Here is a 20,821-nt window from a genome sequence, read left to right as displayed (position 1 = left end):
GCAGCCTCTGTAGCAAGGACCGGTAGAACACTGTTAGCCCCTTAGCTGGTAAGTCCACCAGAGTTGATATACCCGGGGATATACCAGTGATTAAGGATGACCGTCAAGTCTACAATAGATCAAAAGACAAAGCTGAAACATTCTGTTTGCCGCAACCTTTCTAACAACCTTTGCCGCTAAATGTCAGCTTGCCAGCGCAAAAGAATCTACTCCTGAAGTTCGATAGAAGAAAAGATAGTCTTCAAAGTCAAAGATGTTAGGAAGCTTCTCGGGAATCTGCAACCAGATAAAGCTACTGTATTGAAGAAATCCCTGCAAGAGTCCTGAAGGAGTGCAGTGCAGAACTTGCTCGACCACTCAGCCTGCTGTTTGAGCTTTGCTTCTCCAAGGGAGTTTTCCAATGTAAGACTGCATCTGGTGATTCCTGGTTAATAAAGTTCTTTGTATATGATACAAACAACTTTGTTAACCAGTTTACTATACCGATCCTGATGAATCTGTTCAATCATCTGTCATTCCTGTATACAAAAGTCTAATCCATCTATGTACTACCCCATCTCTCTGCTCTACATCATCAGCAAGGTCATGGAGGCTGTTGTACAGAACCAACTTCAGGAGTACCTCCCTGGAAACCAACTAATTTCAGATAAAAGTTTAAGGATTTATGCGGCAACACAGCACGGCTGACATCCTCACCATTCTGACTCAAGGGTGGTCCAACTTCTTGGACAGGGGCAACGAAGTGCACCTGATTGCCCTGGGCATCAAAGGAACATTTGACAAGGTCTGGCATAATGGTCTTTGCTCGAAATTCATGGCAAAACGAGTATCCTGGTTGTCCTATCTGGCCAGTCATCAAGTACTTCCTCCATCAATGCATCAGTTAAATTCCCCAAGGGGTCAATATTGGGCCCACTTTTGTTTTCATTGATGACCTGGGTGATGGGTGTGAAAACCAGCTATACCTCTATGCAGATGCTTCCACCTTGTTTTGCGAGATTACATCTAGAGACAACCCTGAAGCTGTTACTGCTAGCCTGAACAGAGACCTGGAGAAAATGAGGATCTGGGCAGACAGATAGAAGGTGACTTTCGAGCCATCAAAATGTAAGGCAATGACAATATCAAGAAAGAGGAATCCAACCAACCTATATAGATCTTCTGATTGGTACTATACCACCAAACTGGCTGAGAAGGAGTCCTGAGAGTCACAGTTGACAGCAAGCTGACCTGGACATATCTCTAACGTCTCATCCAGAGCAGGACAGAAGCTGAGCGCTCTGAGGAGAGTTGCAAACAAACTTGATGTGAGAGGCAGAGCAACCGTTTACAAGGCCCAAGTTCGCAGTGTGACGGAATACGCCTCACTGTCTTGGATGAGTGCCACCAATCTATGATTATTAGACTCTATCCAGAGGAAGGCCCTTCGAATCATAGGTGTGAGCGGAGAGGAAGCGATTACAGAACTGAACATCACATCTCTCCAACAAAATGTCAGTCAAGTTTCCGCAGCAATAGTCCTCTACAAAATACACATCAGTTTGTGCCCACCAGATCTGAAGGCACTGCTACCAAAGCCATTTGTAGTCAGAAGAGCTAGCCTCTCCATGCCTTGCCATGCTCTCACACTAGCAGTTTCTAGAACTGGCAAGAAGCTTCATCTACACTGCAGTTCATGTTTGGAATAGCCTACCAGATGGAGTAGTCGGAAACGTAACTGATAACGGCGCACCATCCTTCAAGAGCAGAGTGTATAAGCATCTTATTCCATGTGTCTGATGCTTAAGTTACTGTACCCCTTCACTCTTGTTGTACATAAGCTGCTGTGAACCACTGATTGGCCCATGTGGTTGTCTTTTATAGTTCCTACGTGCCTCATGGGCTATTGTTTACTATAGCATTTGTGACCCCTCAGCACAACTGAGCCCGGATGTCGCCAGTGCCACTATTGAGATATGCTCCATTGAACTTAACAATAAACAATAGGAAACAAAGGATTTATTGACTGTTTTATTGATTTTCACTACTTAAATGTCAAGTACTATAGACATGATATACATCATTTTAAAGCTAATTTCAAGCAGAATATTTTGGTCGAATATCTCAAAAATGATGATTGGCGACTTCAGGGCTCAGTTGTGCTGAGGGGTCACATTTTATAAAAAAAAAAATACATGTAGGCACATAGCGAAGATGACGTTTTCGCTACAAGCCTTCATTGGATTGAATTGAGGTAATTAGCTAGAGTACATCATTATTTTCACTCTCCCTCTCATCTTCCATTATTTGATTGCTGTATGGGTTGACACATGGGTCATTTTTGCAGGATCCACATCCAGCATGACATGCAGAAATGGTAGACTGTATCTTCGTCAGCTGCAGCGAGGTGGGCAGTTTTTGCAATTACAGTGGATCATTTTGAGTAGGTTATCTGGGGCAGCCTTTATGTCAGACGTACAAGATCGGAACAATCTGGTCGCTGTCTATTTTCCACCTCAGTCCATGACATCCATACCATTGTCAGTCCACTCCAGGCCATAATCTGGCCCAGTAAACTCTGAGAATATGGTGGAGGATGCAGTAGGCGGCAAACGTTCAGGAGTGACAAACGATTTTGCAGATGTTAACTTCTTAACAAATATGTTGTAGTGCAGGGTTGCAAGTGAACTCTCCCCATTGCTGCCAAACAACAGTCATAGCTTTGCTACTAAAATCCTCAATGATCAATGAGTGATTTGCATCGAGAATGAAAGATATTTGCACCTGGTGCGATTTGGCATGATCAGAGCTTTGATCACCCTGAACATCTTCTGGTAATTAAGACACAATTTAATGGTCTTTAACCTAGCTTGTAGTTCAGACTTTCTTTTGTCAAGTTCCAGTTTGATCTTGCCCAATATATCAGATGTCTCAATACTCTCCAATATTGATTCACCTGCCATCAACGAAGAGTACACATCTTCAGATTCATCCATCAATGTCTCAAATTGAGCAAGTTTTCCAATGTATGGATTACTATAGTAGCCACAGGTTCACCACAAGAAATGTTAACTTTAATTAAAACTTATGTTCCAATAACTATTATTCTACTGTTAATCATGAGGCTGGAATATTTGTATATCAACTTCATGATATTCAAAATGGCTTCCATCAGGAAAATATATTGAATAATACATTTAATAATGATATTAATGTTTCCATTTTATTTGTTTTGTATTATTTTTAATCGTTTTATGAAACATTAAAAAAAAGATATAGGCATAGCTTCTGTCAAAATTGTCACAAATCTACAATTTAGGCAAAATTTTTCAGAAATGGCAGCCATTTTGAAATTCAAGATGGATGCCATCACTTGGCGAAAGTTTGAATGGTCTCATTGGATTATTTGACCTCACAAACAATAGGGATAGACACCAAAATTATAGCTCTATGATAAGAAATAAGTGATTTATAGCAATTTTAAGGGTATTGGCGGCCATTTTGGGCGCCATCTTGAAAAAACCACTTTCCGAGAGCCCAATTTTTATGACTTTTTTTCTGTTGTTTTAGAGGTCCAGTAGGACTAAAATCCGTTGGAAAACCTTTTGTTGCAATTTTTTTGACGTAACCCCCTTATTTTCATATTCCCCCGTCTACTGCTCTCTTGTACAGTTACTGGTATTTGGTCTGCTGCTCGTACCACATTACCTTTTTCATCTGATCTATTCTGATATCACCTGTGTACACGAGTGCAGATATTCTATGTCATTTACATCACTTTGATTATTTGTTTTATCTGTACAATTTAATACCTGTATGACGTCATAATTCGTCAGATTATTATTTTATTATGTTTCTGTTATTTCATGACTGATCTGATTATTAGAATTGTTTTCATATTTCTCTATATGTCGAAAGGTATTATTAACATGTGCTTTAAACTTTAATGCTTATTGGTTCATTTTTTTCCATTTTGATACCTAAATAGTTTGATTTACCATGTTCACATTTGATCTATATTTGTTTTTTCTATTGATGATTTGGTTATTGCTTAAATTATTCAGTTCATTTAATTGTTTTTTTCATTCATGCGCGCTCGTTTCATTCATATTTTATTTTTGAGTCTGAGAGCTTAAGAGACTGGTGAGCACAGCCTCTCCCGCTTTTATACTCTTTATTCAAATCTTTTGATTTGTTTACAAGTTTATTTTAAGTAAATTTATTGGTAGTTTAAGTTTTGCGTTATTCGTATAATGTCCGATTTCATGTCCAATATCAAATTTGATCCATTTTCTTTTAATTGCTCACTTAATTCTCATAATGATTTCTTTGATGACACCTTGAACCTCAATTATAACAAGATCAATAGCTGTCAAATTATATTATAGTAGTGAGAATTTACCTCTATTTGGCATTTTAACATCAGGAGCCTCAACAAGCAAACCACCGATGTTGCAAACTATATTTATATGCTTGATCATGACTTTGATATTTATGGCTTCAGTTCACGGAAACGTGGTTTTCTCATGACGATGACTCAAATCTGGCTGATCTTAGCAATTATTCATCAGTAAATTGTGTAAGGCATGAAAGGAATGGTGGCGGCGCCCCAATTTATATCAATCTATGTATCAATTTTTGCGAAAGATGTTATCTTAAATTAGACTGCCAACATTGTGATTCTGTGTTCGTTGAGCTTAACCCCAAGTTTCAACAAACTATTATTGGAATTATATACAAGCCGGAATATGTGATTTTTGACGATTTTATCAATCAGTTGACAAAGACCCTTGAAGCTATCTCTAAAGAAAAGAAAAGATGTTATATTTTGGGAGACTTCAACATCGATCAATTGCCTAAAGTTAACCGATTTGTTAACCTTTTCTTTTCTCATGATTTTTATCTATGCATCGATCGTCCGACTCGTGTATATCGCAACCGGCTTGGCGTTACTGGTTATTCATGTATTGATAATGTATTCTCCAACGTTGTGTAAACTAATCACAAGTCTTGAATTACAGATCTCTCGGATCACTTCCCTGTGTTCACCATATCAAAGGGCTCCAGGTTCTTCCCACCACCCAAACCAACTGTTAGGCAAGCTAGACAATTCAAGCCTGATAACATCAAAGGGTTAAATAATACATTTTGTGTATAATATTGATGACCCTGAGGAAGCTTATAATAAATTTAATGATAAATTACTTACTTTACTTGATATTCACTGCCCAATAAAAACTACTAAATCTAACTACCGCAATACTCCTAAAAAACCCTGGCTTACTAAAGGTCTAATTAAATCGATCAAAACTAAAGATAAATTATACAAAAAGTATATTTCTAAACCTACTGATAATAATGAAATAAAGTATAAAAAATATAGAAATCACCTTAATAGATCTGCCGACAAATCATTCTACACTAAAGAAATTGAGCTCCCAATGTGATCAACTTTGAACAATTTACTCGGGCGAAACAAACATTCAAAACTTCCTGACTTTTTACAAAATCACCAATGCCCATGAAATTGCCATCTAATTCAACGATTTTTTCACAAACATTGGTGCTTCCCTTGCTGATAAAATTTCACATCCATGTGGCGATTTTCAGGCTCCATCAAAACCGCCGCTAATGAATAGCATTTTTTTTAAATCCCCAACAACACCGGAGGAACTAATTAAATTATGTGCTAACCTAAAATCAAGCCATAATTCAGGCATGGATGGCATCAGCTACATCCTGTTGAAATCAATCATAAACAATGTCAGCAAGGGCCTCTGCCACATTTTCAACACTTCAATTTGTTACGAGCCGAACTGCATCAAGGCCAAAATCACCTTTTCCCGAACTCACACGAATGCACAACACAAATATACTGTTTGATTAAGCTAACAAAATCTAAAATTACAGCCAGCAGTCTTCTTGTTGGTGATCATAAAGTTCTTGCAATGTTCTGGACGGCTGATGTATATCCTTATTCACTTGTCCTGCGAGAATCAGCAAAGTCCATTGTACACTTGCATTGATAAATATCCTTGCGAATAAAATCCTCACACAAATCTCCTTGCGCTGCTTTCTCCCAAAATATATCTCCTTGCGTTGCTTTCTCCAAAAATGGTGTTTCTTTCACCAATCACTCTTTTTCCAGGGAACATGTTTCTTTAACACAGCTCTGGTGTATTTGACAGATGTGTGGTTTTCATAAACCCAGCAAACTCCAGCAATTCGACAGAAGAACTTTAATCCTTTGATGAGAAAGAGCACATTTGTGTACTCGTAAATCTCCTTCGTTGCTGTATTAAAAATAGCTCTATTATTGGCCATGTAAACTAGTTAAAATGTACTACTTTTTTGAAGCACGAAGACCATCACACACATGTGGAGTTTCACAATCTCCCATGACATTCTGTCTTGAAATCTCGGCCATAATAAAGGCTCTGGCCGCCTGTCAGATCCGTATCCAGATGATAATAATTATAACATTTTCCGTAAAGTCCTTCACAATCCGCAGTAGACCCTAAGTCTTACTTTGGACCAGTTTCGTAGCTTCGAAATAACCATACTTCCAGCTTGTTGGTGAAAACATCCATCCATCTCCATCGCTCAGAGGCTGTTTTAAATAGCACTGTAAGAAACTCATGATCTCCATGGCCACACTCAATAATACTCTTTGAGTATCCTGATTTGAACTGGTTAACATTATTTACTCTCTTTATGAGAGCTATAGCTACATCCATGATGAACCGATGGATCGATCCACACATTAATTCCCTCACACAGTTCTATAGGAGATAAGCTTAAGCAGCGCTCACAATATGTCTCTTATTTTAAATTTCATAGATATTGTCCGCTAAATTACTGCTTGATAGGTACTGCAAGAGATGAGGTTGTTTAATCAGTCTGATGTTATTGGCGCAAAGCTTAAATAGGTCAAAGGTTGGACTTTGGGCTCCATAGGGGTCAGACACAGAAAAGTTATCCAATTTTGATGAAAATGGTCTCAAAATGTTTGCCATGTTATAATAATTCAGAAAAGAATAGTTTGAATTACATATGATGTTTCGTTACCATAGTAAGAAAACAAAGGACGTTACTGCCAGTTTAGTCCAATTGATGCTGACGTATTTCCCCGTGTCACCAAGGTAACAAACTGAAGTACATACTTGCTTACTTGCTTAAGTCGAGTGTTGTCCTCGAACTGTGATGGCCCTCCATAGCTTCCTGTCTTGCATTGGTGTTTCCATGTCAGTGGATACAAGTCCGGTGTATGTCGACATACGTTTAGGGCGGGTCTTCCTTGTTTTCTTTTCCCATGCTTCGGAATCCAGTGCACCAATTTAGATACAGGTTCTGTCTTGCTTCTGTAGCAGTGACCAGCAAACCGGACGTTTCCTTCTTTCCCTGAACTTGTCTGATAACTTTGGGAGGTCACCATACAGCTCTTTGTTTGTCATATGCGACTTCTATACATGTACTGAAAACTGGTAGTGAAGTACATACATGTAGTGAAAACTGTTTTTTTTCTGATTTATTATAACAAGACAAACAATTTGAGACAATTTTTATTTTATTAAAATCGGATACATTTTCTATGTTTGACCCACGTTGAGCCCAAATGTTAACCTTTGACCTTTTCGCTAATATATACTTCCAGACTGTATGGTCGTAAGTAGGTCCAACTATATATTTTCTGAATCCTTGTGACCAGAGGAATATTTTGGTACAGCTTTGAACCAACTCGGAGTAATTTTGAGTTTTGACCTGTGCATAACCTCATTGCCCAAGGGTACCCACTGGGCTCCTGTCATTTTTGTACTCAACTTAAAACAAGAAAATGTTATTCATAAGCAACTTTACACTAAAGGGGAAAGAACGAAAGGCGTTTAATACACTATGTAATAATTATTATGCAATCATTAAAGCAATACCGTACTAGTATAACACGTTTAACGATAGAGATTGAACAAGTTGCAGGATTGCAAATGTACCGACAGCGACATTCTAAATGTCGCGTAGTAAGATTTCTGAGAAAAGGTTGTCCCGAAATAAATTATTTCAGACACGCTGTTTTAAGTTACAAAAGCAAACTGAAATCCATACACCCCTATGGAAGATACGACCTTATCTTCCATAGAGAGTGTGAATTTCAAATCGGGTTCCAAAGGGCGTGTATAGATTTATAATAACCCGATTCACCAATCAGCACGGGTTACAGGATGTGCCGACGGATCCTCATGATCTATATAAGGTAAAGGTAAAGGAGACGATCCTGTATAAACAGTGATCGGAGTGCCCATCTCTCTTTCATTGGCGATTGGGCCAGACTCCTCCATGTAATGTTGCTATAGGGGGGTCGCTACACCTCCTCTACAGCGAGTCTGTTACCTTCCCAGTATTTAAGAATGCCGGTACCCATTTAAACACCTGGGTGGAGAGGAGTAATCGAGATAAAGTGCCTTACTCAAGGACACAACACGATGGCGTCGCCGGGGCTCGAACCCGTAACCTTCTGATTATGAGTCAGTGCCCGTTCCGCTAGGCCACCGTGCTCCCACGTGTTATCATCGTTATAACAACATCGGAAAGATCCGTCGGTAATGCACATCCGTCGCAACGGACCATTGGCTAAATGCCACTGAATTGATTTGGGACCGACCCAGAATGTTCTTGATCAGAGGCAGCATGCGTCAATGAAATAATATTTGGAACATTTCCATGAATGTATACACATGTATCGGGGGTTAACCCTTAATTAGAGCATTGGAACTTCATATTTTGGCAATAAGAAAACGCTGAAATGTATGGTTTTATAGTACATATCCGTAGGAAAATGAGCAATTTCTGTACAAAACCCGAAATCAATGACCAATGCTATGGTTTATACGTATTTGAATGCGTATTCGACTCCGCATACAACGTTTAATATGCGCAGCGGTTGGGATTTTTGGATTTGTCGTAAAGGCCGTATAGCTGTAAATACCCGTTTTCATAGCTATGTCAATTGTTTTAGAAGATAAAAGTGTCATAGATAAATATTTCACATTCACTTTTATAATATACATTTCAAATGATTGATCATAAATGTTTTTCATTTTTAGAAGGGCCTATGCAATGGTATCAAAATGTCAAACGCCGTTTACTCAGAACACTAACAGCGCTTTTACGTATTCGTCACTCTGCCGAATTCATAATGTGTAATGCGACAACTTTACAATTGGTGTTTGTTTTAAGGTACGGGGTATGGGCGAACTTGAAGTACAGGTATCTGGAGAGGGGAAGCAACGAGTAACCCGAAATCACAGCGGCAAGTAGTGACTGGGCCGCCCAGTGCGAATATGTATTCATTTTGAAAGGCTCGTGTTTGTTTTAAATGTTGATATTTTGTTTTAAAATTTGATATTTTTACTGATATTTCAAAAAAGCGACATGCCAAAGACAACTCTTTGGGCACATACTTTGTTATTGCTATTGCACTTCTTTTCCACATACCTACCTACATTACCATTCGCTTTAGTGATTTACGAATCTTAATACTATTTACAGAGTGTCCGTCCGTCCGTCCGTCCGCGCGCTATCGCGTTCGCGTCCGCGCGGTTCGCGTTCTCGCGGTGCACTATCGCGTGCTCGCGGTGCGCTATCGCACGGGAACGGGAGTACGGTGTGCGCGGAGTACAGTGAGGGCATCGGAAAGCATTACAGTGTAACTAACAGGTGCATCTCATCGGACCAATAGGCCTATTTTCAACACATAATACCGAACACGTGCATATAGGCCTATTTCAGCAGAACACGACTATTTCCGGGGTACTCCAGAATGGTTAACATAAAAATAATCAGTTATGGTAAGGCCTATAACCGCGTTTGCTTGCACGTTTCTCCCGATTGATTTCATTAACGGCCTATATCCACGTCAAGACAAGATACTAATGTCCTCCAAAGTGGTAGCAGGACAGGGCTTGCGAATGATGGGTTTCCAGATTATGGGTAGGCCTACCGAACTACCGACTGAAGAAAGCATCACATATACAAAACAAACAGAGTTGATTAAGCCTGTGTCCAGTTGGGTCATTAAGAGACGCATTTCATAGCAGTTTAAAAGGTCAGGGCAAGTATGTGTAAGGGGGGGTAATTAGAAATAGGCCTATCACGAGAACCGCCCGACCCGAGAACCGCGAAATCTAGTATTATATATTTTGTAACTGCAATTTGGCGTTTTCAATGCAATTTAAGAAAAATATATGCTCACGCTTCTTTTATAATTTTTACCTGATCGTCGGCTTTTGCAGGCAACAGAATGCAGATTGGCTCACGATAGATATCGTATTCCTCTATATGGGTCACTTGATGATAAAATTACTTTGAATTCCTTGTAACAACACACAAATGTCCGTCTGGAAACCGGGTTTCGGACTAAATTATGGAAGAGCTCTAGTCTTAATAAGAAAAAAAAATAATTGTAATTATTGCACAGGTCACAGCAGCCCTGTGACCTTTCCGGAAAAAAGCCGAGTGGCAGGTTTTTCAAATAAATATTTTCTGTGTAAAAACTGTACCATCAGATAGGTAATGGAATATATGAATATTAACTGTACATCTATCATAACAATTTTGGATAACAACTTGCGTCACAATTGATCTAGTATACGCCATATTTTTTTGGGAATTAACTGAAAATAAATTCTGTAAAACGGTATTTTTAAATTTAGAATTGACATTAGACCCCACATAAGATTACCGCTTTGTTGTTATGATAATCTAATCTTTTGATTTCGTAAATAAAATTAGGGGTCTAATGTGGATTGTGGATGCAAACTGGAACAATCCAATGCCTTGTCAAAAGCATTCACTTCAAAATGGACTTCGGATGCAGTTCGTAATACAACTTCCGCCAAGTTATATTCATCCTTGCTGTTCAATAACTTGATAATGTTGATTATTCTGAAATATACATTTTGTTAATTGGACGTTTCTTTCTTCTCATTTGACACCCTGTTCGTGAACATTGAGCAAGAATTGACCAAGATATGCGCCTCCAAACTCTTAAACCCTAAGATGAAAAGTTGCAATTTTAACGATTCAATTGTGTGCTTTATTGATTGACCCGCGGTGCTTGTGTGCAATACAACGATGCGTTCCCATTGAAAATCGTTGAAAATGCAACTTTTGTTTTTGTGGTTTGAGGCTTTGGAGGCGCATATCTTGGTCAATTCTTGTTCGTTTTTCACGAACAGGGTGTCAAATGCCCAATTAACAAAATGTATATTTCAGAATAATCCAAAATTAGCAAGTTATTGAACAGCAAGGATGAATATAAATGACGATTTTCTTTTTGTGCCTGGTGTATATCAGTCCATGGACAAGTCACTTAAAAAAAAGAAAAGAAAACTATTTCTGGTCAAAAATATATCATTGCGACTCACTTGTTAATGACATAATTACACGACAAGGACCACTGCGAAATATAATCTGGATTCATTAATTCGCACTAATGACCAGTTATGTTTAATTGATGCTGTCTTCAGTTGTACCGTTATTTTACACGGATCTATTTTCACTTTTATCAATTTGTGATAAAAAAATACTTCCATCATTTATGGAACAGTAGATATATAGCATTATTATATAATATGAAGCTTCCATCTATACCACTCATTTTTAGTACTGAATGACGTTTAAATCAAACTGTTCAGTATTTTTACAAAACTGTTCAATATATCTTGATACCCGCACGCTCATCACAATACCCAGAAGGCACGCATCACATAAACACAGTATTCACGTAGAGCGTTCACAATCAGTGATTGAGACTAATTTTGGTACTGCACGACTCCCTCTGATGTGCAGCAAGTCATGTTGTCCTGCGAAGCACATAAGGGAGCGATCGTTATTTATGGCAGGGGGGGAATGGGTAAATTTAGGGGGAACATGAAATTTTTTGTGGTCTTGAGGGGGAACCTGAAATTTTAGTTGAACCAAGAGGGGGATTGTTAAATTTTAAATAGAGAAAATTGGGAAAACAAGGGGGAACGCGAAAATTTTGAGCGGACGCGAGGGGAGAACGCGAATTTTTTTTCGATATTTTTGCCAAAACACCCATTCCCCCCCTGCCGTAAATAACGATCGGTCCCTAAGCAGCACAAAACTGCAGCTAAAATACGGCGATTTCATCGGGTATAATCTGAGTTAATCAGGTCAGTATCTTAATATTGACGGTGCACAGAGAACATGGTTACTCGTTTCACGGCGGTATTGCAGTAGTTAGGCCTACAACATTTTCACGGTAAGCTTACTCAATTGCCTGCGTGGTGCGTGCGTGTGCATTCAATCAACACAACAACAAGGCCAGCCTAGCCTTGACTAGGCCTAGCCTATGTGTATGCCTAGGCCTGTGTCTATAAACAGCCTTGTGTTTCTGATGCATGAATGTTTTCATTTATGAGTTTCAGTCAGCTTCATATTATATAATAATAATAATATTGGATGGCTTTATTTCGGGTTGTATGAGAATATACTGCACTTGCCATGAATGATATTCAACTCGCCGTACCGGCTCGTTGAATATCATTCATGGCGCGTGCAGTATATTCTCATACAACCCTTAATGCCATCCAATATTATATAAATCTTTTTCAGGTAAGTTGTACAGAAAACCGTTTCGGATACGGAGTTTCGCCGATAGGCATGAAAGGTCAGACACTGATGCGGTTGGAAGTGATAAGCCTATTTTAAACCAAAGCACTGATTCAAAGGAATCCAGCATAATTATAGACAGATTCTATCGGGAATAAGCGCTTCCCTTTCTTTATAATGTGTTGGACGGAAATCTTTATAAGGCATACATTAAGACTTTAAACAGATTACCACCACACCGCATGCCGCACATGAAACACTACTATGCAATTAAATATGGGCGTAGTTTTATCTCGGTCATAATTGACTTCATGACCTTGGAAAATTTGAGATTTGGCATTTCATATCAAATAGACTGGCAACATTATTCTCTCTTTGTTAAACAAAAACGTTGTTAAGATTTCAATCAGAATTGATCATGCTGCATTAGTATAACAATATCGCTCGCTTCAGCTGTTTCTACGATTGCCCTTCTTGGTACTGCAGTAACGGTTCAACCATATATCAATCCATGGTCTAGTCACCTTCTTTTTTCAAAAAGCAAAACTATTTCTGGTCGAGAAATATCCTTATCTTTGCGACTTGTAAATGGCAGAATTACACGTTAAGGACCAATGTGAATTAATAAATCCGGATTCATTAATTTGAACTAATTACCCGGGCTAATTACCAGTTATGTTTAATTGATGCTGTCCTTCAGTTGTACCGTTATTTACATGGATCTATTATCACTTTTATCAATTTGTGATAAAAAAAATAGTTCCGTCATTTATGGAACAGTAGATAGGCTATATAGCAATCTTATGCAGGTGAGTTGTAACCATTTCTGATATGGAGTTCAGCCGATAGGCATGAAAGATCAGACACGGTTGGAAGTTAGAAGATTCAATCGGGAATACGCACTTCCTTTTCTTAATAATGTGCTGGACGGAACTCTTCGTAAGTCATGCAGTATGTGAAGGACTTTAAACAGAATACTACTACACCGCATACCGCACATGGAACAGTACCATTGGAAAATAAAATGTCCTTTAAACACATGCATATATCGTTTGCATAAGCATTTTATTAATTTATTTAAAGCCATATTATAACATTTGCTGAGGAGAACGCCCTCAAAAAATTTTTAATTCAGGTTTTTACACGATTGTAATGTACTTTAGTAAACAAAGATTCTCTGCAAAAATCAAGACTTTAGGTGCTGTAGTTTTGTCAAAATCGGAGATTTGAATAAACCGCCGGAACCGTCGTTTATTATTACGCTAAAAATATTAGTCGAACGCGTATGCGATGTCAACACAGTACTACGTACACGGCGTGCGGGACACTCCCCCATACGAAGCGCGATTTACAAAAAATTACACACATTGCAAAGCGAGGATAAAAAACAAACATGCATAAAGACCGAGGAAATTTGCATTGCACATTAGAAGTGAGGAGTATGCTTATATACCCCCTATACCCCCCTCGCTACGTCAGAAGCATTATAAACGGCATCCTCGCTTTGGTGCCTCGCTTTGTTCCCTCGCTTTTACGCAAATCCTCGGTTTGTATGTGTTTTGCTAAATACACAGCCTCACTTTGATGTTGCATTCGAACTCACACACGCCAGAGGATCGTACCATATTACAACCGCCGGAGTAACATGCATTGACGCTAGTAGTAAATTCCAATTTTCTTTGCTTTACCTCACTTGTTCGGCTCAAAATTAAAAGGGACATATCTGACAGTAAATTTTATTGAAAATGAGGGTAAAGGTAAAGGAGACGATCCTGTATAAACAGTGATCGGAGTGCCCATCTCTCTTTCATTGGCGATTGGGCCAGACTCCTCCATGTAATGTTGATATAAGGGGATCGCTACACCTCCTCTACAGCGAGTCTGTTACCTTCCCAGCATTTAAGAATGCCGGTACCCATTTAAACACCTGGGTGGAGAGGAGTAATCGAGATAAAGTGCCATACTCAAGAGCACAACACGATGGCGTTGCCGGGGCTCGAACCCGCAACCTTCCGATTATGAGTCAGTGCCCGTTCCGTTAGGCCACCGTGGTCCCTCACATTGAAAATGAATACTAATCTATTTTTAAAGAAATGTTATAATATGACTTTAAAGAGCACATAACTCATTATCGCTCATTTATATATCTCCGTGAAAACGCTTGGGCTGTATTATTTTGATATTGAGGCCACGAATTTAAGAAAAACATATCATATCGAGTATATATGCATAAAATGTAACGCAAATTTTATATACAGTCTTATAAATTAGTTTTATTGTGCCAAGAAACATTTCGTGCCAAGGAATGATAGCTATATGCCAAGTTTTCGCTTGGTTGCTACAATAGTATTGCAATTAAAATATGGGTGTGACCTTGAAATATTTTGAGAAACAAGATCACCCTGCATTCTAAATTACAAGGATTTAAAATTCAATCCTTAGGATTGTAATTAGGGACCAATCAATTTCAGATTTAAAATTAATCTTATAGATTTGAATTTTAAATCTTAAAAAGATTTGATTTTAAATTTGTAAGATTTAATATTAAATCTAATACATGATTGGTTACTAATCACAATACCTTAGGATTTATTTTAAATCTTTGAAATTTAGACTGCCGATTTCTTTCTAATGCCTCAATTACTAAGTTGTATTAAATGAAAGCCTTTCTGCTGCGACATGCTCATCATGGTCATGACGCACGATTACCTAATATGAATTAGTTAATAAATAAGTTAAAATAGAGTTATTCTGTCGGTCCGTGCCACGTCACTTCCAGTTGATGATGCGGCTCAAATTTGAGTGAAAACAAGTCATTGGTTCGATTTTTTTCGTGATGAATTCTGTCATTGGTGTTGTGTATAATTATTTCGATCGCAAATAGTCGGTAGAATCAAACAAGTTTCTAAGTTTTCAGAGTGGAAGTTACTTACTTGATTTATCGTTTTATATATTAATTAAAGTCCATGGTCGAGTGTTGTTTTTTCCGAAATTGACGATGTTGCCACTCCAGTCTGGAGTGACTAGTCTCCTTCACAGCCGGTTTATGTCGTTCATTACAAACCGTGAGCCACGTGAAGCTTGGGCCCAAGACTAGAGATAGCCCGGATGTTGGACCGACAGAATATTCTCGAAAATGCATAAAAACTATAATATAATCGACATCCAAGTGGACCTCATTGTCCTAGAATCGGACATGCCTTCAAAGCTGAACAAAGTTCTATATAAAACAATGAATTAACTCTTGCTTAGGGAACTCAGTATTAAAAATCATCTAAATTCAGATTTTGGTACCTTTGTCATTGTCATAGATGTGCTAACATAGTCTGCGAGTGGTTCGGCCGAAAGCCACGTATTTAAGACAAAATAAGACATTTTACACGAACCTGTAATTTAGATACTGACTATCTAAATTCGCTACATTGTATTTGAACGGGGCTTCAACTGCTGTTTTCATTGTTTTTTGCCAAATTTGTCATTTCAAAAATACCAAATGACAATTTGAATCACTTATCCTTCACTTTTAAGCAATTTATAAGCAAGTTTATTTTTTTACACTTTCGCCGAGATCACTAAATGAGTCTTTAACCTGAATGACTTTTTAAGAGCATTCATACTAATTCACAGAGGAATTTTGGATTATATACTAGACCGTAATTAATGTTTAACTCGAGAATGTAGACAATTCTTACATACTGCTTGTTAAAACGATTTGCTATAGCTATGTTTAATATAACCTCAAAATAAGGCCAAGGTTTTTATGTTGAATCAATCCTGATTGGACTTTGGTAAGGAAAGAAGTTATAAATCATAAAGCTTCGACCCATGTCCTCAAATATCATAGCCTATAAATTAGCAACAAGGCGTCAACATCTCTGGCAACTATCTGGGAAGTGCCCATTATGAGATCACCGACAAGCAACAGGAATACACGATTAACAGTGCACCACAGATTTACTTTTTCTATTTTTAACTTACTAATGTCTGTATAACTGTCAGAGCAAATTTGGATACCTCAACGAACTGCCATATTTTGCAGAGCAGAAGGTTTGCGAAAGTACCTATATTAACGCAACAACAATGAGTTAGAATTGCTTTCAAGGTTCTGGCACAAATCAACATTGAAGAAGAGTGTCTTGTATACTTGCAAAATACTTCTAAAACTTGAAATATACCATCATGGATATGTTATCGGCCATTTTGACCGTGTTGAAATGGCGTACAGGATTGTTCGTATGTCTACTTCTATGTCTATGTCACATAGAGTTGAGCGAAGCACAGTTTAGAAAGTCCCCAAAAGACGATTATGCAGTTTTAGGTGGAACTGCTAAATTCGCTTGTGCTATTAGAAGAGTAAGGTATGGAAAAGGCGAGGTGTCGTGGAATTATAAAGTTGCTGGTGTTGCTGGAAAACAAAATATCAGCTCCGAGTATTTATTATATCCATCACTGGATAGGGATCGTCGGATGAGGTACTCTATTGTAGGTAATCGCAGCAGAGGAGAATATGATTTACAAATTACCAATGTTAGAGACACGGATGAAGCTACTTATGAATGTGTGTACTATCAAGGAAATGCTGATCCTGGACTTATCGTAAATCGCAGACGAAGTGCTTTGCTAGCGATTGGAAGGTCTCCTGATCCTGGATATCCACTCTGTTCAATGAGTCCTTCCACGGGTGTGTCACCTTTAATGAATATCACATTCACCTGCATCACTAAAGGCGGTGCTCCTATGGGGAAAGTCAGATGGTATTCAGGCACCAAATGGATTGGTAAATGGGGACTTACTGAACAATAACACATACTAGATTTTTGACGGCCGGTGATGTTGGAATAACATTAAGCTGCCAAGAAGATCATCCATTTCGACCAAGGTATCCACGTAAGTGCCAAGTAAATCCTCTTAATGCACTCGAAGTTTCGGTGAACCCCGGGCCAGAAGTTTCTGTAAGAACTGGAAACAACATGATTTTTTCGTGTGTACCAAAGAAGAAAGGAAGTTATGGCTATATTTGGACTATAAATGGTCATCACATTGGGCGCAATGAGTATATATTTCCTTTTGGAAATTCTGGAGAAAAATTGCGTGTGATTCAAATACCGAGGGTTATGCACGGATCCCGTGTGTCGTGTCAAGGCACCGATATCAATGGATATACAACTATTGCTCACAGTATAATATCAGTGGTAGATAATTTACCGCCAACATTTCCACCTACTACGCCAGCACCGACTATTCCACCTAGGAGACCCAATCCTAGACCTAAACCTAGACCTGTCACACCACTCCCAACTTCAAATCCAAACCTACCACCCAAACCCACACTAAACCCCCGTCCTAATCCTCCATCAAAGCCTGGTCAAAATCCATTCAATCCTGGTCAAAATCCTGGTCAAAATCCATGGAATCCTGGTCAAAATCCATTCAATCCTGGTCAAAATCCATCAAATCCTGGTCAAAATCCATTCAATCCTGGTCAAAATCCATTCAATCCTGGTCAAAATCCATCAAATCCTGGTCAAAACCCATTCAATCCTGGTCAAAATCCATGGGATCCTGGTCAAAATCCATTCAATCCTGGTCAAAATCCTGGTCAAAATCCATTCCATCCTGATCAAAATCCATTCCATCCTGGTCAAAATCCATCAAATCCTGGTCAAAATCCATTCAATCCTGGTCAAAATCCATTCAATCCTGGTCAAAATCCATTCAATCCTGGTCAAAATCCATCAAATCCTGGTCAAAATCCATTCAATCCTGGTCAAAATCCATTCAATCCTGGTCAAAATCCATCAAATCCTGGTCAAAATCCATTCCACCCTGGTCAAAATCCATTCAATCCTGGTCAAAATCCGAGCAACCCACAAAATCCAAATAATCCAGTTACTATCCAACCGCAAAATCCGGTACCATCTCGAAATCCCCATCTAAATCCTAGACCGAAACCAAATACACCAAAACCTCCAAAACTCCCCTTCAATCCTAACAAGCCTCGAACACCTACCAATCCTGGTTACAATCCGTGGAGTCCCGGTAAATTTCCATCAAATCCTGGAGTACCATCACCTGGAAATCCGGGCCAAAACCCATCAAATCCCGGTTTTCCTGGTCAAAACCCATTCAATCCTGGCCAAAACCCATCAAATCCCGGTTTTCCTGGTCAAAACCCATTCAATCCTGGCCAAAACCCATCAAATCCCGGTTTTCCTGGACAAAACCCTAGCAAACCCAATCCCAACAACCCAAACCGACCATGGAATCCTAATCAAAATCCAAACAACCCTCCCTTTACTGGTGCTCAAGGTCCCCATCTAAATCCTACCTTTTCCAATCCATCACGGGGTCTTCCATCATTCGGCCATCCCCAACCAGAACGAACACCCCAACGTACTGGACCCAACTACCGTAACCCAGATGCTCCAATGAAAACAATTGGTCCAGGGCCCGGGGAGGATCCTAGAATGGGAAAACCATCAAAGAATTCAAAGAAAGCTACAATCGCTGGCGCAGCGGTTGCTGGACTTGCTATCGTCGTCATCATTGCCTTTATAGCGCTGTACACGCGGTCGAGAAAAAATAAACGTGAAAGTAGATCAGGCGAAGGATCACCAGTTAAATATTATAACCACTCTGGATCACCTTGGTAAACATAATGCTCACGCACATATAAATATATTTTCCTACATTAAAATTACGATTTTGTTTAAATAACTGGTCTTATTAATAGCAATTTGCGGTGTTCAAGTTCTATCAAACTAATGATATCATCTCACCTATACTGCGCCAATAAAGTATCCTTACACTTGGAAAAATAATCACAACTTCCAAACTAAACAATATTGGGGTAAATTATTTTTCTTAATAGATGCACTATTTAATCCTGTACATTATGACACCACATTGAATCAAATGTGACTTCAAGAAGCAAAGTTACAAGCATTTCATTAGACGAAGGTCCCGTTTTAAAAGTGACAAACTGGCCTATTCAAAACTCCACAGACTATACATCTGGTCTGACAGTGGTGAATGGCTAATTTATGCGTTGGGCTTTAATTTCAAACAAAAGGAACAAAAGAAAAAAGAAAACTGAAAAAAAAAAGAACTGACAAATAATCTGAAAGTGATGAAAAGTACAGAGAAGTAAAAACTGAAATAAAAACTGCTTTAAATCACGTTTCATTGAAGAAACTGTGTTGTCGCTTTGTTGCGCTTGTTGGAATCTTTTTGCGCCTTGTATAGGCCAATTTGTCACTTTTAAAACGGGACCTTCGTCTATTCAATTGCTTGTAACTTTACTTCTTGAGGTCACATTGGATTCAACGTGGTGTCAAAATGTGCAGGATTAGATGGTGCATCTATTGAAAAAACCAATTTGCCCCAATATTGTTCAGTATTGCAATTGCAAGTGTAAGGATATTTTATTGGCGCAGTATAGTATCCAACTCAAGTAAACTTGTGTAACCATGCATCACCTTGGTCTGGGCGGACATTTTAAAAATGAATTTAGAAGAGCAGCAACGACATCACTTGCATTACATTCCAGATGTTAAATCTACATCATATGCAAAATTTGAGGAAAAATGAACGAGTCCGTTTTATTTTAGGGCTATTTGTCTATAACTGGTCTTTACATGTAGCCCTATGGAGAGAGTGCCCATTGAGGGCGCTATAACCCCCATTTTAGGAACAAAATGTGACTCGTGCGAATTTTCTAAAATTTTCAGAGTATGTAGTATGAACATGTAGAAATATAAACAAGTAGTTGCCCTACCTGTTCTTCTCCGAAAAAATAAAAAGTCCTATACCTCAATGATAATGAAACCTAGGTGAGTGATGTCTGTATTCAACTTATTGGGATGCAATGATCCCTGGATATAAAACTTACAGTCAGCGCAATAAATTAGGTATCAATTCATGAAACAGGACCTTATAGTCAAAATGAGGGTCGATTTCGAAAATCAAGGAGATTTTCATTTAATTTGAGAATTAGTGACTTAAAATCAACCAAGTTATGAAAATATAAAACCGATGGAAATTCTATTGGTTTGTACACATGATGCATCTCATGAGTTGCCATTTTCTGTCAACACGGTCAACGTTTACCGTATCAAGCCCCACTGTCCCCGGCACTCATCATGATTGAACATGTTGAATATGTTATTGTCATGTGCACAAACCAGTAGAGGTGCAAGGTTTAAATCTGTGC

At 38.6% G+C, this 20,821-nt stretch overlaps 1 protein-coding gene across 1 annotated transcript; it reads left to right on the top strand.

The window, feature by feature from the left end:
• Positions 1-16,788: 16,788 nt before the first annotated feature.
• On the top strand, positions 16,789-17,412 carry LOC140158451 (synaptogenesis protein syg-1-like). Its single transcript, XM_072181545.1, has one exon. The coding sequence runs from the start codon at positions 16,789-16,791 to the stop codon at positions 17,410-17,412; it is 624 nt and encodes a 207-aa protein (XP_072037646.1).
• The last annotated feature ends 3,409 nt before the right edge of the window (positions 17,413-20,821 follow it).

This window comes from Amphiura filiformis, chromosome 8, assembly GCF_039555335.1.
Source record: "Amphiura filiformis chromosome 8, Afil_fr2py, whole genome shotgun sequence".
Classification (NCBI taxonomy): domain Eukaryota; kingdom Metazoa; phylum Echinodermata; class Ophiuroidea; order Amphilepidida; family Amphiuridae; genus Amphiura; species Amphiura filiformis.
Note: the sequence above shows the minus strand (reverse complement) of the source record. Positions and strands in the feature narration are given on the sequence as shown.